The sequence below is a fragment of the Scyliorhinus torazame genome, chromosome 3 (assembly GCF_047496885.1).
Source record: "Scyliorhinus torazame isolate Kashiwa2021f chromosome 3, sScyTor2.1, whole genome shotgun sequence".
NCBI lineage: Eukaryota > Metazoa > Chordata > Chondrichthyes > Carcharhiniformes > Scyliorhinidae > Scyliorhinus > Scyliorhinus torazame.
In genome coordinates this window covers 19,256,190-19,282,162 of record NC_092709.1, presented here as the reverse complement: position 1 = coordinate 19,282,162, position 25,973 = coordinate 19,256,190, and the positions used below count along the sequence as shown (strand labels likewise).

Below are 25,973 nucleotides of genomic sequence, written 5' to 3'. Positions count from 1 at the left end.
ATTGAGTACCCAATTCAATGTTTCCAATTAAGGGCCAATTTAGTGTGGCCAATGCAGTTACTCTGCACATCTTTGGGTTGTGGGGGCAAAACCCACGCAAACACGGGGAGAATGTGCAAACTCCACACGGTCAGTGACCCAGAGCCAGGATCGAACCTGGGACCTCGGCGCTGTGAGGCAGCAGTGCTAACCACTGCGCCACCGTGCTGCCACTGGTCATTTGCCTATCATGACTTTCTTTTCAAGGGTACCCATCAGGAGAAGGCCGTCCCGTTACTTGAGACTGTTTTTATTTCTGTGAGATCATGCTGGATCTGCACCTCAACTCCATTGATTCCCATCTTTCCGAAGCTTTAAAATTTCCACAGAATCAAATCAAATTTGCCCCCGACCCCATCCCTTTTGAATTTAGATTCCTCCTAACCACCCACCATATAAACTTTGCTTCTCTTATTTTTGGCACTCCCTCAACCTTGCCTGTTCTCAGCCTCGCTGCTCCTGCAGTCTTAATCTCTGGCAGGGTCATCTGTGGCCACTGTCTAATCTCTTTTACCACCCACACTGCTTTATCGTCCTATCTTTCACCAACTGTTGATGGGGAAAGAAAACTCTTCCAGCAACCTTACTCACAAATTCTTAATTCCCCACATCTAGTCCCCCAACTCTACTTTCATTTCACTTAAGTGTGCTCTTTCTCCCGGTCTTCTAGATGAAACTATCGGCTCAGTTATTCAGTCTTGTTCAGCCTCCCTTTTCCCACCCACAAATTTGGGGGGGGGTCTAATCTTGAACAAAATAGGAACACAACTGATCAACTGCTAAATTTTGCTTAACCATGTCAAGCATTATTACACCACTCTCCTTAGCTAAAATTACACGTTATTTGTCAATAATCCTTGAGCATCAGGCTAGCCCCAGCACATTTTTGCTGCAATAAACTGCCGCTGTATTTCTCAACTTTATCAAATACCAACAGTTTTTCCACCAAAGCAAAGGTCTTCTGCACAGCTGCCTCCACTGTGGTCCCACTTCCTCTTAATCTCAGCCTCAATTTTTCACATCCACAGCCCAGAAAGGTTGCAGCAGCTCCCCCACCTGCAACACCGTGTCGAGAACAATGCCTTGCTCTCTCTCTTCTTTTCCCACCAAACTCCTGACTAATTTCTTTTGGTGCGTAATTAACTAAAGTGCCTGGTGCCTGGGTCCTTTAGATCAGCTTGTGCAGCCAAAAAAAAGCAGGGCAACTTAAAGGGACCCGTGTGCTGCATGCACGGGAAGATTCACGTTGCTGCATGGTCTACAGGCATGCCACTATTCCCTTCAAAACTACCATTATTAGCACAGTTGAGCCAAGTTCCAGCCCCATGTTGAACAATGACTAGAGTTTGAATGAAAAGTGGTAGATTTTACTGCCACTCTGCTTCTTTCCTTGACCTGGTGACCCTTGAAGATGATTTTGTTTTTAAAATCAGCATTTACCAACTGTTTTATGCTCAAGTTTATGTTCACGTGCTCCGGTACAAATTTCCAACTATAGATCTTCAAAGGGAAAAGATATACAGTATACCTAAAACCGGATGATCCTGGGCAAAATGAATTCAGTACTTGATTTTAATTAATGTTACAGTAATTAATTTACTTGAAATTTAGACTAATACTTTAAAGCTTTTACAAAAAGCTGACTTATGGACTGAGATATCATATATTATTGCCTTGAATCAAACGGAGGCATTTACATTAGCACATGAAGTAAAAAAGCAAACACATTAAGTATAAAAGCAAACATATCAGTCATTAAAACATTTTGCTTTCAAGACAAGCAGCTACATGAGTGGGCATTCTAGTACATGGGTAAATGTAAACCGAACAAATGGTACATGATTGAATCAAGCTCCATTTTACCTGTTCAGCAATAACTTGTGCAGCCTCTACTGGATCATGGCATTGGCTAATGTGATCACAAATCTCTTGACTGTTCATGATAAAGTTAATCCCATCTGTTGTTAAAACTAAGAAAGCATCATCTCCATGTTGCAGCTGCAAAAACAGAACTCGGGTATGAGCTGATATTACAGGTAAAAGGAAACAATTACATAAAGAGAACCCTCATTGTACATTAATACAATGGAATTAATGAAATGCCCCCGCCACTCCCTACAAATTTCAACCCTTTTCCTTGAACCTCTTCCTAGGATACAATTAAACGGGCACGGGCACCAGCAAACCTCTTGGGCGGGATTCTCCATTGGCTGACGCCGAAATCGCGAAACATGATTGGGCAGAGAATAGATTCTGACGCCAAATCGCAATTCTCCGTCACCTTGGCAGCGGCGGCAATGAGTTCCGGAACGCAGGTACAGTAAACACCGTTTCCATATCATCAGCGGGCCCGACCTGGTATTCTCCGGAGCCCCCGTGATTCTCTGCCTCCGATGGGCTGAGTTCCTGACGGCGCGGTTCACTTGTGCTTTTAAAAATCGTGAAACCAGCGTTGTGGCTGCTGAGGGACAGAAAGAGGACGTAGGACATGGAGAGGAGCGAGTGCAGGCTGCCAGGCTGGACACTGACCAGGCTGGCTGGGGTGGTGGGGGCCCTGCCAGGGTCGCGGGAACAGGCCGAGGTAACCCTTCCAACGGGTATGGGGCAGTGTCCAGATATGGACCTCTATTATCATGGCATGCAAGGCAGCCACATTGCTGCGTACCCCACTGATCACTAACCCTGGCCCCTGGTTCTGCAGAGTGACACCGACTGTATGGGCACACACCCCTGGCCGCCACCAGTCGGTGGCCCACCCACATTAGCCCCAATGGGGGCCGCGGCGCATATCCCTGATGGGGACAGTGCCAGCCAGCGGTATCCCTGGCATCAGGGTCTGAGGCTCCCACGGTGTCGGCCTCCGCCGGGGCCAGAGCCTGCAATGCGAACCGGGGCACCCATTTAGCCTGGTTGGGCACAGGGTTACGCAACATGCTAACATGTTGGCCTTTCATCACCTGCAGACAATGGATATTGGAATTAAACCAGCAATTATGGCCTTCCTGCTAGTCGCTGCAGCCCTGGGAGATGCCCTGTGGCTGTACAAGCAGGCACCTCAAGGAGGAGGAGGAAGCTGCAGCAGCGGAGTGGGCAGCAGAGGAGCAGGTGGCAGCCGACTCAAGTTGGAGAGCCGGCTGCCCAACAGGCCGAGGAGGAGGTACAAAGAAAGCAGCGGATGAGGCCTCGTGAGTACCGGCAGTGCCGGTCATTCGAGGAGCTGCTGGACCGGGCATGCTGAAGACTCCGGCTGAGCAGAGAGACAGAGCGACATATCTGCCAGATGATGACACACTTGGCACCCCGGGAGAATGGGGGAGGACACCTGCTCCCAATGGCCATCAAGGTGACGGTCGCCCATCACTTTTACGGGGTCCTTCCAGGTGCCGAGTGGGGACCTGTCCGGGATCTCACAGACCTCGGTGCACAGGTGTATCCGCGCAGTCACGGAGGCCCTATATGCCCAGGCGCCTCAATACATCCATTTCAATGTGGACCGAGCCCACCAGGATGCCCGGGCAGCACGGTTCGCTGCCATAGATGGGATCCCCTGGGTCCAGGGGGTGATCGACGGGATGCATGTCCCCCTATGGGCACCTGCGGACAACAGGCCGCTCTACACAAACCAAAAGGGGTACCTTTCAATGAACGAGCAGCTGATATGTGACCATCAGCTGAGCATCATTCACACCTGTGCCCGATACCAAGGCAGTGTGCACGACGCCTTCATCCTGGCACACTCGACGATTCCTGACATGTTCGAGACACCCCCGGGGCAGGTGGAGATAGGAACTCTCGAGGGGGTAGACGGTCGGAGGGTAGGTCGATCCCAGACGGGTCTCGAGCTTCTGATCTGGTGGGCACCGGGTAGAACGGGGCGGCACCGCACCACTCAGGACACCCAAGCAGCAGCCGGGCCCGTCCCGGCCCAGTTGCCTGAGAAGATGCCCGCCAATGGGACCCAGGTTGCAGGGTGGGAATCGTAGCAAGCTGCCTCCACTCCTGCTGTACCGTCTGGGCAACCACCCAGACGTAGGTGTTGGGGTCCGTAAGGCCAGTATGTTAGACACCAGTTAAGTCAACTGTGTGGAGCGCACCAGATAGTGTCCCAGGAGTCTCTTCACTAACGCACCCAACCGAGGTGAGTGTCTCTGGGATGGCGGAGGGTGTTGGGAGATACCTGTGACAGAAAATCACTCATCCTCCGACCCGAGCTCCGGGGTCTCCTGAGTCTCAGGTGGAGGGCTGGGGTCCAAGCTGTTCTCAGCGTCACCGCTAGTCTCACTGGCGGGCGGGGGTGCATGATTAGACCGCGGGATGGAGGGGGAGTGGGCCTGTGGGTGGAGGGTGGTGGTGTTTGCATGACGGTAGTATGGGGGTGAGGGGGGTATGGGGATGAGGGGGTCGAGGAGGGTTGCCACGCGTGTCACAGGGAACCGCAACTAAGCGGGGTCTCACGCCCTTGCACACAGCCGAGCTCCACCTCGGTGACCTGACATTCCTACTGGCCGTCGACCATGTCTAGGGCCCTCTGTTCGGCCATGGTGAGGGGCCGCATGTCCGGCGGTCCCCCTCCTGTTTTCTCCCACTTCTGACAGTTGTGCGCGGCCTTCTCCAACGCATGCAACCCAGGGGGTGAGTAGCTGGTGGCCTCAGTGGCCAGGGCACCTGGCCATGGCAGCCGGTATGGGTGCTGGAATGTGGGGCATCGGCTGCCCTCTGGGTTGGGAGAGTGGGGCATGGGTTACTGCCAGGGGCACAGTGCTGCCTACTCACCCTGGCCACCCCGAGAAGGTCGTGCAGCTTTTTACGGTACTGCTGGCTGGACCGGACGGTGTTGCCCACGGCGCTCACGGCCTTTGCCACCTGTGCCCAGGCACAGCGAAGGCAGCAGCTGGCATCCTCCTACCCGGGCAGGGTACAAGGTCATCCGCCGCTCCTCCACCGCGTCCAAGAGAGTCTCCAGTTCGACATCGGTAAACCTCAAGGCTACTCTCCGTGCTGCCATCTTGTTGGCCGAGATGGTGTGTGTGGGGAGTGAAGTGTATATATGCAGCTGAAGATTGTCAGCCTTAGAGTGCGAATCGTGAAATCGGCAAATATGGCACCGCTTCTCATTAGAATCCACATGGTGCCGGTGCTAGCCCCTTAGCAGTAGCGGAATCGGTCCAGGTGTGGTGCCAGCTTTTCTGTCGTGAAAGTCCACGGATCCTGCGCCAGCATCAATATTTGCCAAGATGGCTTTCCAGCTTTGACTGAGAGAAGAGACTCTTTCAATGGAAAAATTAGAGCCTGACCCAATACCCAGACAGGAACATTTTTGTATCCGTCAGTGGGCAGTCTCCCCAGGGCGAATGTTGGGTTGATTTCTATCTTTTGACTTGGGGCATTGAAGCCAAATGTTGCACTCCGATTGAATTCAATTCAATCATTATAGATTGGGGATCTAATCCGTATGTCCTCGTACAATACTCGGAAGTGCCTTTGATCACTGAATAATCACAGCACCCAAAAAACATTTTTTCAAAGTGCAGTCCAAATGCAGTCATCCAATTTTGACAACAGTATCCTAACAGTAAAACAGGTATTCTAGTTTATCTATAAGCAGGACTGGCTATACAATAGTTAGTGAAATACTGAAGAAAATTCAGATCAGTTTAGTATACTGAAAAATACAGTATTTTAGATGATCAAATAATATGACAATTTTAAATCTTAAACTTGGATCAGAAAATAAGATACGGAATTCCACGAGTGATGTACAGAGTAGAAGTCTGCAGCATGCAGGCTCACCTTAATCCGCCTGGTCTCTGGCTCAGCAATGACTCCCACAGACCTTAAAGCTAGATCTCCTATACTACGTGTCATAGCCAATCTCCCATTTACATGTGGTTGGCCCAGACTGTTCCAGGCAACAAATCCACCACATTTCTTAATCCTGTCAAATACAAACAAAGCAGAAGGTAATAAATGATGGTATAGATATGGATGATATTTGCTTACATAAATATATGAATTAAGTGACACACTAATAAATGTAGCTGCGGATCACAATGATTTACAGTGACCAAATGGATTTACAGCATTAAGTGAGAAGACTATTTGTATCAAATTTTCAATAATGTTACCTTTCCCTCTCATCTTTCCTCTCTGGAGTGTGGTCCTCAGTCAGTCGCTTATGTTTTCCCTTGCGACAAAGAATTGCTCGGCTGTCACCCACACTTGCTACCACAAGCTCAATGCTATCACGCAACAGAGCCACAGTGGCAGTTGTCCCCGATGCAAGGAAGGAGACTAAAATTATCAGAAAACAGAACTTAAATTACAGCCCTTGAAAGCATGCTGTAGAACTTTTTGAAAGCATCAACTTCAGTACTTTCAAATGTGCTTAAAGTTATTGTTAAAATATATCAGATCAGTTAATACACAAGATATTATAGCATGCAGGCATTAAAAAGCAATTAGGCTAAACAATGAAGATTATACTTTGCTAACAGGGCTTAATGTTTAACTCACATTATACAAAGCAGAATGGCAACAACAGCAAATATGTTAGTCTTAGTTTAAAAACAAAGGAAACTGCAATAGACTATAGACTGTTGCTTGTGAACGGTGTTAAGTTTAAGAATACTAATAATATTTGGAGCAAGTACAGTTTCCCGTTAGCATCAGGCCCTGCTGTAACAATTATGTAGAAACAATTACAAAGGAATTTGTGTAACTAGAAAGCAAAGTTTAAGAACAAATACCATAAAGTGCTCAATTAAAATTAAGTATACTATATAGCAGGTATTTTTAAATTGCTGCTTTGAGATTTTAGATGGCATGCGATTGCGAAAATTTGGTTTAAAAATACACATTTTTGCAAGATTCAAATCAGAAAATGTTGAACCTGGACAAGTTCCCAATCATGGCATGCTTGACTTCCAAAGCTCCACGTCGAGTACATAACTGAACATTAACAGCAGTGACAGAGAGAATAATGCATGTTATAAACTAGAGGCTGAGGAAGGTTTTCTGTAAAGGCAAGATATTTCAATGCTATTTTCCGAAGATTTATAAAGGTGGGTTTATTGGTGGAGATTAGGGGTAGGGACTAGAAGAAAAGCTTGCTTATACAGAAAACTTCTTTATGCACTTTCCTTCATTTTAATTATTGAAAGGTATAGGAGCAATCCAACGAGAAAGAAAGACATGGGAGGTGAGAATTTCAATAACCACAATTCAGTCTCCAGTCTGGACTTGTATTCCATGTAACTTTAGTCACATATCTATTATTTGACATCTGTTTGGGGATTTTAAGATATTTAAACATTTATGCTCAAAGCTAGGACCAGGGGAAAAAAGCCATCTGTATGAACAACTTACATTTGTATGGCGCCATAGCACCTTTAACATAGAAACCACCCTCTGGCCCCCAGTGCTTAAACAGCAAATTAATCTGGTGGAGCAGCATCTCATGAAAAGGTGTGAAACGATAATATTGGTATCTCGTGTCAGCAGCTAATTTTCTGTATGCTAGAAATTGTTTTAACTTTAGTTGGCCAAATATATTTTCAGCAAGTTTAAATATTTCATCGGTTTACAAAATCTTTTTACAAAAACTTCCTCAGAAGAAACATGATATACATTAAAGATAAATCAACTGTAAAAGCTGGTGTAATTTTCTTTATATCAAAGTTACCCAGAACGCTACTGAGGTTAATGTGACGTTATCCTTCTCAGAACATTCAGCTTATATATTATTTTATAACTTCAAGATTGGGTATAGAACAAAATAACATGGCGCTGGTGCTGGGAAACATACAATTTAATGGGGTGAAGGGCAGCAGAGAAAAATAAGCAACTTCCATTTAAAGAAGTCTCTCAAAAGAAAGCTCAGCACAATTTTTTAAATATAAAATGAAGGTTCCACATGACCACTTATTATCATGCCCATGAGGTGTAGGTACATCCACAGCATTGATTTTTTTTTGGGGGGGGGGGGTTTCAGGTGATGGTATTCCCATGAACCAGTTGCTCTTGTCCTTCTGGTACAGATCACGGGGTTGGAAGGGCTGACGAAGGAGCCTTAACGAGTTGCTCTACTGCATCTTGTAAATTGTACAAATTGCTGCCATTGTGCATCAGTGGTGGAAGGATTGAATATATTAATTGGCGGATGGGGTGCCAATCAGATGGGTTTCTGGATGGCGTCAAGCTTAGAATGTTGGGGAGTATTATGAAATATTCCACATAACTCAGAGCAAAAGTCAGACATCATAAACAAGCAGGTAAGTTAGCGGGAGCAAACTAATAAGAGGAAGGGATGTGCGTGAAGGAACAAGTGAACAAAAACATAAGGTGACAGGTAGCGAGGGCAATTTCCAGCCTGCGCTCCCCACTAGAGAGAATCGGAAAACTTAATTCTTGCCGGCGATTGCGTTTCCAGATTTTCAACTCACCTCACTGGTGACGACACTAGGTTCACGTCTATTTAAATATTTACGAATACATTTGAATGTAATTACCCAGCAACCCCCCCTACATGATTCCCTCCTCACTGAATCGTGCCAACGTGGCATCATGTCTGGAGGTTTACAACAGCTATTTGAAGACAAGAATTGGTTGAAGAGGGACCCCCCCCCCCCCCCCCCCCCCCCCCACTATAGCGTTTGGGGAGGGGGGAAAAGAGAGACATGCTCTGGCAGTGCCTGGGGGGGGGGGGGGGGTGATCCCATCATGTGTGGTATTGGGGGGTGCAGGGAAGAGAGCCGAGGCCATTGAGGGGTAAACTTGCAGGCATATAGGCGAGGGTGGGAGGAGAGCATGCAATTGAGGGAGGGGGGGAAAGAGAAATTCCGGCAATACGTCCATGTTTGGAGGGGGAGCCATTGATGATTGTGGGCAGGGTGGAAAATGCTGCCAACACCTCCGTGGTGATGGGGATAAAGAGTTGATCTTCAGTTCCTTTAAAGATGACACCCTGACCTCTGTGGAGCCAGTCACACCAGCTCCATCAGACACCACCCCAGTGACGGCATTATCCACACCCACTGAATGTTTCTCAGGGAGGCTCAGGATCTGGACTAAAACCTTGGTTGTGCAGCTGGAGAGCTACACGCCCTGCGGGCTTCAGTCAGAGCCCGACACTGAAAAAAATATGCCAAGGTTCCACACCCATGTTGTCTTTTGAGGGAGTCTTTATTATGCTTGACTGTTGTGCTGCACAATTCTGGTTGTTTCCATTTCTTATTTAACGTATTCAGTTTTTAAATAAAAATAATTTAGTTGTTTGAAAAGAAAAATACCTGCTCAATATAGTATACAAGAAAATACTTCAAAAAACATTTCATAACTATTAATTGTTTTACCTGCTTTTAAATCATTCCTGCAGATTCTGATAGAAAACTAAATGATTTACTAGCTTCAAGAGTTAAAAAGCAATTCCTGTATCCTTCTAGCTATGCAGGCAAAAAATGTAAATTCTAAAAAAAACTATTTGAAAAGCATAACATTAATAAACAAATTTTCCTCACATTACTAATTAATGTACACACTACATTACTAATTTCTTCAACAGGACTGAACACTCACTGGAGCAGATTTTATTGCATGTCATCGCTACTAATGGGGCAAAGAGGATGTGAGGGACCTTCCAATAGTCCAGGCTAGGAACCGCTGGACTCCTTCACCTGGGAGTAAAAGGGAGCAGTTCTCCTTCCACTGAAGCCCAACAAAGTGTCCAGGGCCTCCTGTTCTAGAGCTGCTGGTGCTGCGCAACAGACCAGGTACAAACTCTGCTATAGATAACACGTACACAGAGGCAAATAGGAAATTTATGCAGGGATGTCTAAACAATATCTGCAACACTGGAAATATAATAACTGGAGCTGCATGTAAATATCTTGGCTGGTAGGTTGTAACATTTTAAAAACTGTGCAAAATTCACTTATCCATGCCTTGCATTGATGTATATCTGCACAATCCTCTTCTGCATGGCTTCAGAAATTACAACAAAAAATATTGTGCCAATTTCCAAATTTGAATTCCAACTCCCCAATCCTTGCATTGAGGCATAAAATGCCTTTATTCATATGAATTTATCTGCAGCTCTTAAGATATTACCCAGTGTTACAGGGCAACAATAGATCATGGTAGAAATAAAAGGCAATGTTCAAAAATAAATGCGAAGTGTTTTTGCAGCATTTGAAGACTTCCAAAATATGATTTATTTTTAAGATAATGTTTTTCAAAGAAAATATATACTACAATTAGTGTGGTCTAACATTAAGTACAGAATGCCATAAAATATTTTGTATGATTTTAGTATGGATTTTGCCCATTAGCTTTCTAAAAATACACAGGCTATACCAGAAAACTGAAATGGAAAAAGCACCACTGTCTCAATGATCATATTATTTTGAAACATATACAGCAAAAGGTAATAATCACTTTCATTTTGGCACATTTTTAAAGTTGAGCATAATGCAATGAGCTCAAGTATAAAAGGAGCCTGGACTAAATTTATTTACAAGGTTGAGATAGATAGTGAAATCAGGGAACTAAACACTTACGGAATAAAATGAAAAAGAATGCTTGTAGCACCAAAGGAAAAAGGCTGCTGCCCAGCATTTAAGATTTTAATGATTCTATACAACATTCTCATTCGACTCAAGTCAGTAAATTACATGAAGGTAAGCCAATCGGAATCTTGATAGAAATCTGGGGCAATTGGATATAAAGTTAAAGTAACCACCAATTTTTTCAACAGTATGCTGTGGCTCTTTTCACTGCAGGTGCATCACACAACCATATGCGAGAGTCAATAACTAGATCACTATAGTTCTCAGGGGGAAAATCTATATCAAACATGCAGGATCAAATCTTGCTGGATTGGAGCATCTCAGCATGTACCAAAGGACTTTGCCCTGCATCAACATTTCTATGCTGTGCTTTATTTTGCTGGAAGTACAAGGTTATAAAAGTTTGTCTGGGGCAATGGAGAATCTGGAATATTAGTGAGCATATGGCCAACAGTGTATCCTCTTAATCAATGAGATCAAAGGATTGAGACAAAACAGAAACAACGGAGGTGGGGGAATTAGAGTGAAATTAGGTGCAGAAAAAAAAAAGAAAAAGCAGTATTTGATTAAGGAAAAAAAAAGTAAGAAAAAGCATTGATATAAAATTGAGATTTTTAAAGTCTCTGCAAAGAATTTACAAACGACAGAAATCAAAAATAGGAGAAATATCAAAATTAAAAATATTTTATTATATGCAGGAATGTGATTGGATAGCTGATATTTGTTCCCTTTCTGGACCAAATAGGTTGATTGACATTGCATCAACAATTATCATGTGGTTTTAAAAAAGTACTAAAATGCTCTTTATCACCAGCATCAACTTCTGCAGCAAGAGTAATGGCAAGTAATGCACAAATCCAACATATTCTTTAAAATCAAGCAGGGAGGCCAAGGACAACATGTTATTTGTGCAAATCAAAGAGTAAACTGACTAGCAAATTCTGAAGATTCCACTATTCATGTCATAGAAAGAGATAATTTTTCAGACTTTAATGGAATCAAGGGGTATGGGAAGAAAGCAGGAATATGGCATTGAGATGGAAGATGGTGGTGCAGGCCCGAAGGGCCAAATGGCCTACTCCTGCTCCTAGCTTCAATCCCTTGAATTTATTGGCTGAATTTGTGCATAAATGATGGCCTGGGTCGTTAACAAGCTGTTGTTTTTCCAGCAAAACTCAGCCCATAAAATCTTACCAAAAATGTTACTTGAATGATCTCTTTTTTAAAATAAAGGTTTGTCTGTTAACTAGTTTGGTTGGTAGCCAATCTCTTTTCCATTATTTGATGAAAAATTAACAGGACACGGAGCATAGATCTCTCCTTGATAATTAGTAAAATTAAACATTCAACAAAATGAGGCTCAATTCTTCACATCAGGCCACAAATATACAAGTGATTCTTTTAATTCCACGATTCAAAATCTATACGGGACCTCAATGCCCCAGCTGATGTTTGACATCCTTCTGGCCCACGAGATTCTCTATTGGTCAATTTGGGCCACAATAGTACTTGGTATTTCTAGCTATGAAGTCATGTTGGAAGGTTCAAGCCGCAAGAGACAGACAGAAAAGGGGTATACAGAAGCCTCCACTACTAAGATACCAAAAGGTTGCCAAGGATCCCGACAGTGATTGATTGAGTGGACACAATGTCATGCAGTGAAATCCATTCCTTGTCAAGAGCATATTTAGCTTCGTCTGTGCCCTACAGTTTGCTGAGCTTATTGATTGGGGGAATTTGTTTTGCTGCATTCAAACATCCCGACACTGCGTTTGAGCAAAAGAGTCAGCCATAAGCCCTGCTCCATCTGTTCAAGTAACAGATCAATAATCAGGGAGGTCCTGTGGTTCAGTTGGTAGCACCCCTTCCTATGAGTCAGAAGTTCCAGGATTCAACCCAACCCAAGACTCAATGACCACGGAAGGGTCAATCATGACACAGTTCAAACAGATTGATAATCTGTCTGCTAATCCTTCTAACATTTCCTCATTATTTCCCTAAGAGGGAAACAAAGCATGTGCAAAGATAACAAAGAAAACGGACCAGTAAAAATGATCAAGATAATTCAGGGCAGCCATCATGCTTGAAGCAGAGATTTGTTAATGAAATTGTAATGAGAGAAAGCTAATTATTTAAAAGCTGGTTATTTACAGTGGCTGTAGAATATTAATGATAGTTTAATCTACAATAATCCTTCTGGGAAGTGGTGAATATTGGAAAAGGTCCAGCTATAGCGGATCATATGCTTTATAAATAGCAACAGAAAAATGTCAGGTGCAATCAAGCTGAGAAAACACATGCCAGACTTATATTCAGGATTTTACTTTGATCACACAGCCTTCCTTATGAATACCCCAATACGATTTTATAAAGCATGTCAGCAACCCAGATGAAGCGCACAGCATACTCTGGACTTATCAAAAAATAAGGAACAGCTTTTGATTTTTTTTTAAAGTCCAATGGGGTTTTATTCTTGATAAATGGTCAATTGTGAATTCAGTGAAAGTTGATCTGAAAAATATTATCAGATTGCAAGAAATGTTCAACTTCATGCAGCAGATAATTGGTTTTAAAATCCTAATATATGTCAGGATTTCCCCCTTACTATCACTGGAGTATAACATTTAAAAATGCACAACGACCAGTTCATTGTGTGTTTCATTAACTTGGATGTACACAAATTGAATGTCAGAATTAATAAACCTTATCGGATAGTAAAAAATCTAGTTACTATAGCAATGTCAACCAGATGTTTGCTGACTGAAGCAACCTTGTTGCCGTGCGACCTAAAATAGGCCTTTTGTTAAGAATTGTACGTACCAAGGTCAAATCAGTTATATTCAGTTCTCTCTATTGCTCTTGATCTTCAAATAATTCCTTTATAGAAATATATAATAGAATCCCGACAGTGCAGAAAGGAGAAGGCCATTTGGCTCATCGAGTCTGCATCAGCCCTCTGAACGGCACCCCACATGACCCAATCTCGCACCCTATCCTCATAACTTCACTAGGGCAATTCATCACAGCCAATCCATCTAACCTGCACATCTTTGGACTGTGAGAGGAAACCTGAGCACCTGGAGGAAACTCACGCAGACATGGGGAGAACGTGCAAACTCCACACAGACAGTCACCCGAGATGGGAGTCAAATCCAGGTCTCTGGCACTGTGAGACAGCAATGCTATCCACTGTGCCATCAGGCCACATATATGCGATATGCACTATGGAAACCCAGCCTGAGTGGAACTGTTTGGATGACTTTCAGTTGGAACTTTAAATCGAGACCCCAAATCAGAAAAATCCCCCATTTAGTATTACGAACCTGGATTAGAACCCCAACAGTGGCCAGGATATTAAGCATAAACCCTAATATTTTATTTAAATTATAAAGACTTGAGGAAAGGCCATGAGTAATTTCGCAAAAAAATAAGGATATGGTATATTAAAACAAACTTTATTACCAACACAGTATTCAGCACCTTCTAATCACACTCTTCTGAACTGTTTGGGAATAAACTGCTAATCTATCTACCGACACATCGTTTAACTGAACTGAGATGCTGGACTTCTGCTCACATCTCTAACTAACATTCAATTAACATTGCTTTTCTGCAAAGATTCTTGATACTGTGGCTCTTCCCAGTAATTACATCATCTTTCCAAGCTAAAATCTAATTAACTCCACAGGGAATCTCTTTAATCCAGACAACATTCCATTAGTCCAAGCTTTTTACGATGCTTTAATTGCACCCCTGCCTCCTAAAATCTTTCAACCCAGGACTCTTTAAAAATACTAACACCCCTTACTGTACCAAATACTTATAATACAATATCATTGAAATTCCTACATTCAACACATTATCAACAGAATAGAAAACTGACTTATAACTAAAGCATCTCTTTATAGCCCTAGAATGTTAATTGGAGATCAGCAGTTTCTATAACTGTAGAAACCTCCTTTCCTGAACTTTTAATAATATGTCCAATAAAAATGACTTACGATTCAAGAATTGAACAAAATTACGATTACAAAATCAAATGTAAATCATATAATGAAGCAACTTCAGTGCTGGTATCTAGGGCATTTTTCTTCTAGTATTATGCTGCACATTTGTTCTTCAGAAAACCTGCTCCAGAATGAAGCGTGAACACTCAAGAACAGAGCTGCTCAGTTTATAAGCAACTTGGGTAATTTCTTGCTTAATCTAGAGACCATACTTTGAGGAAATTTCTAAAGTTAAGCTTTTTTTCCAATATCATGCCAATGAAAAGAGTGTTTTCTGCAATGAATCATACTCTAGGTACTTGCAGAAACTGGAATTGGACATCCTTGCAGCTAGGTCAGCTTTTGTGACAATAAGTAATTTGGATTCTACACCGCTGAATTTCGATCAGGCTACAAACATTGTGGTGGCAGTGACAACATAGGAAAGTAGGCAATTCACCCTTTTGTCCCATTCTGCCATTCAATAATTCAATTTACCTGCCTTCATGCTGTGCCCTACAACAGCTTCGTCGAACTGAAACCTCAATTTTGAACTTACCTACTGACCCAGCCTCCTTATGGGAGGAGTGGTTGGGAATGGGAACTCCAGATTTTTATTACCCTTTGTAAGAAGAAGTGCTTCCTGATATCATATCACAACTGCATAAAACAGTGGTTTTCACTCTAACTCTACAAACTTAGAAAATTAAACTGGCGAAGCCACTGGCCAAAGTGACTTGGAGTCATTCCATCATGGACTGGTGCCCTTTCTGATAAAGGAAAAACTTGCTAAATTTACTACATTGATAACATTGAAGAGATTTGGTAGAATCACAATATTTGCAACAATAAAGGATTCTAGAAATTGCAAGAATACACAGAATTGAGGAAATGCCCTATGTTTTACTTTTAAGCTACAGATCTGGCATATGGTTGTGTTTCACTAGATGCAGTTTCTAAAAGGTATCCGTCCTCCCATTTGGTTCTCTGGAATAGCCAGTTGTAAGTGTTTAACAACATATTTCACACCAACCATGAAAAGGCAGAAAATAAGCTGCATATATTCAATAGAAAAATACAGTGAATGGAGACACAATGTTTAAGATATTGTCTAATAATTGTCTAATATAATGTTTATGAATGCAATCATTTTTATTCAATACAACAATACTTAATGGTCAAGGCAGATTTGGATATGAATGTCATAACTGACATGTATTACACACCAGACTTGAAATTAGTCATGCTGCAAGATTAAATGCGCCATTCAGCTGTTAAATTTTACAGTTTTACTCAAAGCGGTGTTAACTACAATCAGGCAGTGTTTGTTTTGTGATTACTTCAAAAGGTTTTGCAACTTATTGCCTTCATTAGCTAAGTTTATTTTGCGCTTACGTGTTTGTACTGCTGGGTGTTTCAAAAATTTGAGAATACTTGGTCACCTTAAACTGTAATGTAGCTGAAGGTTTAATCTCTAAACCTGAATTTATCACTGCAAGGAAAATATTTAATAAAGTTGAGGCAGATAATGTACCGTGCAGGTTGCTATGGATAGGTGTTACATCACAGTTATTATTATGGCAAATTGGCTGGTCTGGGACAGAAAAGAACAAAAAGGATAAGCTTAAACTTGAAGAATGCCAGTTTTTCTTATAAAAAGCAGCATCAAACTTGTCTAACATTGAAGAATATTCATCTAATTTTACATCGTAAATTCTATATCAGCATTTTGTGATCTGCCATTAGTTAAAATGACTTGGGGAGAATAGATAGAATTGCTGATATGGCAATTGCTAAAGTATAATGCTCAGGTACTTGTAAAGTTATAAAGAACTCACAATGAAGCTACATAGAATTGATAAATCCAAGTACAGTTCAAAGCATTATACTGATCAATGGGAATATTACTGTTTTAAATGATAGCTGTATTGATTAGAATATACAAATAGCCTTTTGAATAGAGGTACTGTGTACTGACAAGCATTTATTATACCCAACCAATGGATTGAACTGGTCAAGTTGTGCTATTTAAATTATTTGTGAGACTTTTGCTGCTTTCACCTTTTTTGTTCTTGGAGCAATCATATGCAAGGTTTCACCATTCTTTAGGTCCCATATCAAGTAGCTTTTTCTTTAAATGAGGCGGCAGAGCAAGTTTTGGCATGTACTTGATTACAAGGCTGTGATGTCTTGTCCCATCATACAAATGCCTTTAAAGCGCAGGAATAACAGCTGGGATTGGAAACCAGACCAAATTTCTCACCCCTCGTTCAAATACAGCAACACTACCCAATTTTCCAAAGTGGCCCATTTAAGATTGGCCAACTTAAGGTCACCAGGATATCTTCTCCCTTTGCCGACTGTCTCATTGCACCATTCATGTCCAACATAGTGGGTGGCTGAAATTATTCGGGGATTCTACTTGAGATAGAAAAAAAATCTAGGGGCGAAATTCTCCGGAAACGGCGCAAATCAGTCGGACATTGCGCTGCTCCAAAGGAGCGGAATGCTCCGCATCTTTGGGAGCTGAGCCCCAACCTTAAGGGGCTAGGTCGGCGCCGGACAAATTTCCGCCCCGCCAGCTGGCGGAAAAGGCCTTTGGTGCCCCGCCAGCTGGCGCGGAAATGACATCTCCGGGCAGCGCATGCGTGGGAGCGTTAGCGGCTGCTGTCGGCATTCGCGCGCATGCGCATTGGAGGGAGTCTCTTCTGCCTCCGCCATGGTGGTGACCGTGGCGAAGGCGGAAGGGAAAGAGTGCCCCCACGGCACAGGCCCGCCCGCGGATCGGTGGGCCCCGATCGCGGGCCAGGCCACCGTGGGGGCACACCCCGGGGCCAGATCGCCCCCCGCAGGACCCCGGAGCCCGCCCGCGCCCCCTTGTTCCGCCGGTAAGGTAGGTGGTTTAATCTACGCCGGCGCGACAGGCATTCTAGCGGCAGGACTTCGGCCCATCCGGGCTGGAGAATCGCGCGGGGGGCCCGCCAACCAGAGCGGCGCGATTCCCGCCCCCGCCGAATATCCGGCGCCGGAGACTTCGGCAACCAGCAGAGGCGGGATTCACGCCAGCCCCCGGCGATTCTCCAACCCGGCGAGGGGTCGGAGAATCTCGCCCACGGAGCTTCCATTCAGCGCTTTGGCACAGAGATCAGGAAATCAGGTATGGGGCAGTAAAGAGATGGAGATTACAGCTCTGGCTCATGGCAACACTCCTGGCTCTGAATTAGAAAATTATGGATACACATTAGATTCCAGGACGTAAGCACATGAAACCACATTTCAGTGTATTCTTGAGTGTGCTGTCATATGAATGGTTCAGAGGCGAAATTAAACGGACGTCACATTTCTCCTCTCAGATGGATGAAAATGAACCCATATCACTATGTGAAAAATAGCTGGGGCGTTCTTCCACTGCCCTGACCAATATTCACCTTTGTTACTTGATCTTAATTGCTGGCTCTGAAAAATTAAACGTTTTTCAGATACAGCATGGTCTGATCTTTTTTTTTAATAAACATTTTATCAAGATATTTATGGTTTTATAACAGTAACAGAACAGTGTACATACAATTATAAATATAGTGCAAAAGCCATCTTCCTCTCTCACAGGTCCCACCTTTTCTAACCCCCTACTCTAAACTAAACTAACCCCACAGCCCCCCCCTTCTGCTGATGGTTAGTTTTCCTTAAAGAGGTCAACGAACGGTTGCCACCTCTGGGCGACCCTCTCAAGGCAAACTTGATTTTCTCCAGACAGAGAAAGCTAGCCATGTCAGTTAGCCAGGTCTCCGACTTCGGGGGCTTTGAGTCCCTCCAAGCTAATAATATCCGTACCCAGGCTACCAGAGAGGCAAAGGCCAGAACGTCTGCCTCTTTCTCCTCCTGGAATCCCGGATCTTCCGACACCCCGAAAATCGCCACCTCTGGACTCGGCGCCAACCTTGTTTTCAACACCTTGGACATGACATCCGCAAACCCCTGCGAGAATCCCCCAAGCTTCAGGCATGCCCAGAACATGTGAACATGGTTTGCTGGTCCTCCCGCACACCTTGTCTTTTACCCAAAAGAACCTGCTCATCCGGGCCACTGTCATGTGAGCCCGGTGAATAACCTTAAACTGTATCAGGCTGAGCCTGGCACATGTTGTGGACGCGTCCGCCCAGAGACTATCCTCTATCTCTCCTCCTAACTCCTCTTCCCATTTGTGTTTCAGCTACTCGGTCTGCGTTTCCTCTGACCCCATAAATTCCTTATAAATGTCCGAAACCCTCCATTCTCCCACCCACAGGATACCCTGTCCTGTATCCCCATTGGTGGTAGGAGCGGGAAGGTTGAGACCTGCCTGCGTAGGAAATCCCACGCCTGCAGGTACCTAAATTTATTCCGTCCCGTCAGTTCAAATTTCTCCTTCAGCTCCCTCAGGCTGGGAAAGCTCCCCTCTGTAAACGTATCTCCCATCCTTTCGATCCCTGCTCTCCGCCATCTCCTGAACCCTCCATCTAGCCTCCCCGGGGCAAACCTCCCCCCCCACCCACCACCCACTTCCTATATTCGCCACCCAGTAATAATTACTAAACTTCGGGAGTGCCAGCCCGCCATCACCCCGGCTGCGCTCCAACATCCCTTTTTTAAACTTGTGGGGTCTTACCCGGCCATACAAAGCCCGAGATCACCTTGTTGACCCACTTAAAATAGGACTGAGGAATAAAGATGGGGAGGCATTGAAACACAAACAGGAATCTCGGGAGAACCGTCATTTTCACTGTCTGTACCCCCCTAGCCAGTGACAGCGGGAGCACGTCCCACCTTCGAAAATCCTCCTTCATTTGGTCTACTAGTCAGGCCAGATTTAGCTTGTGCAGCCATTCCCATTTCCGCGCCACCTGGATGCCTAGGTACCGAAAGCCTCCCCCTACCACTCTAAATGGCAGCTCCCCCAATCGCCTCTCCTGCCCCTTGCCTGGATCGTGAACATCTCACTTTTCCCCATGTTCAATTTGTAACCCGAAAACCGGCCAAAATCCCCCAGAATTCCCATAATTTCTTCCATCCCTTCCAATGGGTGCGACACATATAAGAGTAGATCGTCCGCGTATAGTGAGACTCTGTGTACCACCCCCCCACTCGGACCAGCCCCTTGAGGCTCTCAACGCAATTGCCAGCGGTTCTATGGCCAGTGCGAACAATAGCGGGGAGAGAGGGCATCCCTGCCTTGTCCCCTGGTGCAACCTAAAATAGCCCGATGTCAATCTGTCCATCCGAACACTTGCCACGGGCACCTGATACAGCAGCCTGACCCAGTCAATGAAGCCCCGCCCAAATCCAAACTGCCCCAGTACCTCCCACAGATAATCCCATTCCGCCCGGTCAAATGAGTCCATTGCGACCACCACCTATACATTCCTACTCTCTGGGGGCATCATAATTACATTCAACAGCCTTCTTACGTTGGCCGCCAACTGCCTCCCCTTAACAATTCCCGTCTGGTCCTCCCCAATCACGTCTGAACGCAGTCTTCAATCCTTGAGGACAAGATCTTAGCGAACAGTTTGGCATCTACATTTAGTCGGGAGATTGGTCTGTAGGACCTGCATAGCTCCGGGTCCTTATCCCACTTCAGGATCAATGAGATAGTGGCATGTGACATCATCGGGGGAAGCCCCCCTCTCTCCCTTGCATCATTGAATGTCCTCATCAGCAGTGACCCCAGTATCCCAGAGAATGCTTTGTAAAACTCCACGGGGTACCCATCCGGTCCCGGGGCTGTTCCCGGCTGCATGGCCTTCAGCCCTTCTGCTATCTCTTCCAGCCCGATCGGGGCCCCCAGCCCTTCTACCAACTCTTTGACAACCTTCGGGAACTTCAGCCTCCCTAAGAATTGCCTCATCCCCTCCGGCCCAGCTGGGGGTTCCGACTCATACAGCCTGCTGTAGAATTCCTCGAACGCCTTATTGACCCCAGCTGAATCTCCGACCAGGTTCCCATCCCTGTCCCTTACTTTCCCAACCTCCCTGGCTGCCTCCCGCTTTCTAAGCTGCTGCGCAAGTATTCTACTGGCCTTCTTCCCGTATTCATAGATCGCCCCCCCTTGCCTTCCTCAGCTGCTCCACCGCCTTCCCTGTAGTTAACAAGCCAAACTCCGCCTGTAGCCTCCGTCGTTCCCTTAGAAGCCCTGCCTCTGGGGTCTCCGCATACCTCCTGTTGACCTGTAGTATTTCCTTTATCAGACGGTCCATCTCTGCTCTGTATGCCTTCTCCCTGTGGGCCCGTTTCGAGATCAGCTCCCCTCTAACCACCACCTTCAGCGCCTCCCAGACCACTGCAGCAGAAACTTCCCCCGTGTCGTTGACTTCCAGATAGTTCTGGATACATTTCGTCAGCCGCCCACACACCTCCTCATCAGCTAAAAGTCCCACGCCAGCCTCCAGCGCGGGCGCTGGCTACCCTCCTTGCTCACCTGTAGGGCAACCCAGTGCGGGGCATGGTCTGAGATCGTGATCGCTGAATACCCAGTGGCCACTACCCCCGTCAGTAAAGCCCTATTCAGGATTTAAAAAGTCAATCCGCCACCCCCCCGCCCCCATCTGCTCCATAAACCCCTTTAGCTCCTTTGCATTGCCAGCACCCTGTCTGTTCTTGAGCTAGGCCGGTCTAGCCCTGGGTTAATGACTGTGTTGAAGACCCCCCCCCCCCCATAACCAGGTTATGCGAATCCAGGTCCGGGACCTTCCCCAGCATCCTCCTTATGTAACTCCACATCCTCCCAATTCGGCACGTACATATTCACGAGTACCACCGGCAGCCCCTCCAGCTTCCCACTGACCATAATGTACCGACCCCCCACATCTGCAACTATTCTTCCCGCCTCAAATGACACTCGCTTATTAATCAGGATCGCGACCACTCTAGTCTTGGAGTCCAGCGCCGAGTGGAAAACCTGTCCGACCCATCCCTTCCTTAGTCTGACCTGGTCAGTTACTCTAAGGTGCGTCTCCTGCAACATTGCCACGTCCGCCTTCAGTCCCCTCAAATGCGCGAACAAGCGTGCCCTCTTAACCGGCCCATTTGCATGGTCTGATCTTAACTAGTGAATGGACCACATGTAACAAAACTACTTTTTTGCCTCACTACGTGTAAAACCCCTGAACAATACCCCCTACCTGCACCCCCCCCAAAGTCTGCCAACGGGTGATGTTAATGTTGTAGAAATACATATTGACATTGAGGTATGACTTGCAGCAGCCGGGTCACACAAGGGTCGCTGACTGAAAACTGATACCTCAAGCTCTTTCACAATATTCTACAAGGCTTCTCTGCATTTGCCAGATCAGCCACAAAACATTTAATTCATTATTTTTTTTAAGAATGAAGAATCATCACAAAACCATTCAGAACTCAGTGCTCAATATGCATGCCTGACTTCCTTCCGTCTGAAAAACGTACTGAGCCAGGGGTCGATGTAGAAGTTATCATGATAAAAACGCAAATACTGAGCTCATTGAATTAAAAATTGGAACAAGAGTAGGCCATTCAACACTTTGAGCCTGTTCCACCATTCAATAAAGTCGTGGCAGATCCAAATCTTCACTCCATCAATGCACTTAGTTCCGAACCCTCACTTGCCAAACAAAAATCGATTAATTTCCAAGTTCTGAACTTTTTCAATTGACTGAGTCTCAAACATATTAGCCAGCTCTAACTCTCAGGTTATGTCCTTTATTCTGGATTGCCCCCAGAGGAAATGTTTAGTCTCTAACGGCGCGACAAGCCTCTTTTCATCATAAGCTTTGCAAATGCATCACCCTTTAATCTTCTATGCTCAGTGGAGACTTGGAAGGTGAAAGTATAGATCATCTTGGGACTCTTGTTTGTTAAATTTAGAGTACCCAATTCATGTTTTAAGGGGGAATTTAGCAAGGCCAATCCACCTACCCTGCACATCTTTGGGTTATGGGGGCGAAACCCACGCAAACACGGGGAGAATGTGCAAACTCCACACGGACAGTGACACAGAGCCGGGATCGAACCTGGGACCTCAGCGCCGTGAGGCAGCAGTGCTAACCATTGAGTCACCATGCTGCCCTTCATCTTGAACTCTTGATAAACCCGACCCTACAGCCTCAAACATTCACACTATGTTGTTAAAAGATGTTGTCTTTCATACATAATTCGGCCTCCAACTCCATTCCTCCACCGCACTCCTAAACATTTATACTTGACGGTAAACCCCTAAAACTATGGTTCAAATTTTGGCAAGGTAAAATTTTGGAAAAATAATATGTTAAAGACATTAGCAAAACGTCATTAAGTGAGAAATGTTTAAAAGTAGTTTTCCTTTAGCGGGTGGTGCAGTGGGCTGGAGCTGGTATACGTGTATACCAGGACTTTACGGTGGAGCTGGCGAAGAGGCAGGCTGCCTTCAACGGGGTGAAGAGGGCACTGTACATTAGCAAGGTGCAGTGCGGCATTGTTAATCCAGCGAAGCTGAGGGTGACTTACAAGCTCAGGGACTTTTATTTTGGAACGGCAGAAGCAGCGGAGGAGTTTGCGAAGGCAGAAGGACTGTGGCAGAACTGAGAAATTGCCATGTGCCGATGTGACCTCATGACTGACTGTATTTTCTTCTTTTTTTGTTTCACTGCGTGCGGGTGTATGGGCTAAAGGAGCCAGTGTTGTATATATTTGGACAAGGGAAGTGATGGGACTTTCACGCGAAATGAGGGCTCTTTGGGGTGTAGGTGGATATGTGGGGTTTGTGTGCTAAAAGGGGATTTCTGGGCTTTCCTAGGGCTGGGCAAGGGGGAAAAGGACCCGGGCGGGGGCCTCCACGCTGGCCGGTTTAAGCCGGCCAGTGAACGGGAGTGAGGTGGGGGGGGAGGGGCTGCGGCCATCGGAGCCTGGCAGAACAGGGTCTGAGTGGTCTAGCCGGGGTGGAAAGTTGGGGGGAAGGAACCGAGGTTGGGGGGGGAGGAGTTTTACAAGAAGCAGTGGACGGGAGGAGTTGGAGACTTTGGGGGGGGGGGGGGGGGTAACAACTCTTGGGTATCATGTACGGTACTCTTTCAGAGGTTGGATGGCGTTGAGTGGGGGGGGGTGGACTCTACAGGTCAATGGTGACCATGGGCAATCCCGGACTCCTTTTTCTTTTTCTCCTTTGTTTTTTGTTGCCACCGTGGGAGGGTTTGTTTTATTGGATGCATATATTGACAGGTGGGCTGTTGTTTGGGGGGATGGGATCGTTGTTATTGTTAAGGGGATTGATTTTGTATTTGTTACCGTTTACTGTTTGTGGGTAGGGTGTAAATTTTGAAGGAAAATGTGAAAATGGAGAATAAAAACATTTTTTTTTAAAAAAGTAGTTTTCCTTTGACTTCACTCATTTTCTCTCCCCAAACCTTTATTCCTTTCCCCCTGAATTTCTCCCTGCTCCAGTACTCCTTTTTTTTTAAAACAAAGTTCTTTCCACTTCCCATTTTTTCTGCACCTCTCCCATTTGTTTAAGAAAACTAGATGGAGAGAGACTACAACAAAGTCAATTGCTTTGATTTGGGCTTAAAGCCTCAACAGCAATCTCTCCTCTCCCCTCTCTTTCCCCCCCCCCCCCCCCCCCCACCCCCCCCCGAAAGCCCGAAGCTGCATACGAGTAAGGAGATCTTTGTTAATGAAACATGTCCACAGCTCAAATATTTGCTGGCAAGAACAGCTGACCCTCTACGGGATATTAAAGAAATATGAACTCCTTGACTTCCTGAAATTAAAGAAATATGATCTGCTCGACATACAGAAACCTGCGACATTCCATTTACAGTTGCATAATCAACATTCTTTCTAAATCAGCAACCCACAAATGATATACATGCAAGTAAATGACACTATTAATGTAAAGTGCTCAGCTCCTGAAAGATTTGCCAGCAACTCAAAACACATGGAATCTTAAAAAGTGTTCCTCTTTTAGCTGAACCACACATGGCTGCCAAATGCCTTTCACTGCTGACAATTCCAGTCAGACTCTGCAATATTATTCATAATTTCTAACTAGAGTGGAAGGGCAGTCCTGCCGAAAGAAAGAGAGGTTGTTATAGATGGCGTAGAATGATTTTGATGTAAAGGGCCCCTCTGTGCTGCCTCAATAAAGTACTTAACATCCAGTATTCAAATGTTCCAATTTTGCTAGTGTAGCATTTTCTTTCCTATGTTGTTCCGCTCATTGCTTCGAAGGAGTCTCGAAAGACGTGCTTGTTAGGTGAATTGGACATTCTGAATTTTCCCTCAGTGTATCCGAACAGGAGCCGGAGTGTGGCGATTAGGGGATTTTCACAGTAACTTCATTGCAGTGTTAATGTAAGCCTACTTGTGACAATAATAAAGATTATTATTATTATAGATGGCCAATTTCATCCCAGGTTAAGCAGTTCGTATAGTCATTCCCGTGAAAATTGAACTGAGGGTGACATGAGATTTGTGGTCTGAGCTGTCAAACCCTGCTGTCAGAGGTAGAACGAGTGTTTAGTGAATTTTGCCACCCAGCCCCACTGATTAACTTACACTGCATTTTAAACCAATGTTAAAACCATGACATGATAAATGTAACTTCACTGCAGGATGCAAATGGTTTATTTGGCCTTTTTGGTTTTAATATTTCTCATGATCACTGGGATCCATTTTTTCCTTCTTCAAAGATTTTACAACATACCTGAAAATCCTAAATTAGTATTTCAACAGGGGATTTCTTTTCAACTACATGGAGCAAGGAGTGATTGATGAATTGTGTAAACACTACATTTGTAATTTTCCAAGTTATATTAAAGTGCAGGGCTAAGCAGCAATTCACAATTTTAGTGTGTGTACTGAAGAAATTAAAAATGTACGATGTCCTTTGGTCATCAGTATATCCAAGAAAAATCAAGCTTAAGGCAGCATGAGCTGATAAGCTCTCTTGATAAATAAACAGGAGGGGGGGGACTACTACTAACAAGTTTAGGAGAATCCATCCATTAGTGATAAAAAAAAAAGTTTTTGAATAAAATGATTATGATCTATCATTAATGTAAATAAAACATATCAGCATGTTTCATAAAAATAAACTAATACGAATGTATTTTATTATTTGTTTAAAACTGATCTTACAATTTAAAAAGAATAAAAGCACATCCTGTTACTCTGAATGTGAACAGGAGATATGGTCTCATTCATTTTTTCAAATGAAACCTATTATAATTTTTCTCGAGGCTGCAGGGCTTTGCATTAACATTAAATAAAACACAAATTTGAAGAAAAAAAAGTGTCATGCATTTCACTAGTTCAACTTTAAATGTGCATTATTCGATGTTTACGGAACTAACTTGCTGTGTAGCAATAAAAAGGCTGCATTTAATTGCGGCAGGAACTC

General features: G+C 44.6%; 1 protein-coding gene across 2 annotated transcripts in view; it reads right to left on the bottom strand.

Moving 5' to 3' along the window:
* The window catches only part of ppm1kb (protein phosphatase, Mg2+/Mn2+ dependent 1Kb), a 52,625-nt gene that overhangs the window by 4,625 nt on the left and 22,027 nt on the right, over nt 1–25,973 (bottom strand). For both annotated transcript variants that reach the window (XM_072495356.1, XM_072495355.1), the window contains exons 4-6: nt 6,165–6,330; nt 5,830–5,974; nt 1,903–2,037 (exon numbers count right to left, since the gene is read on the bottom strand). In XM_072495356.1, the coding sequence (XP_072351457.1) occupies nt 1,903–2,037; nt 5,830–5,974; nt 6,165–6,330 (446 nt within the window). The remainder of the gene's footprint in view (nt 1–1,902; nt 2,038–5,829; nt 5,975–6,164; nt 6,331–25,973) is intronic.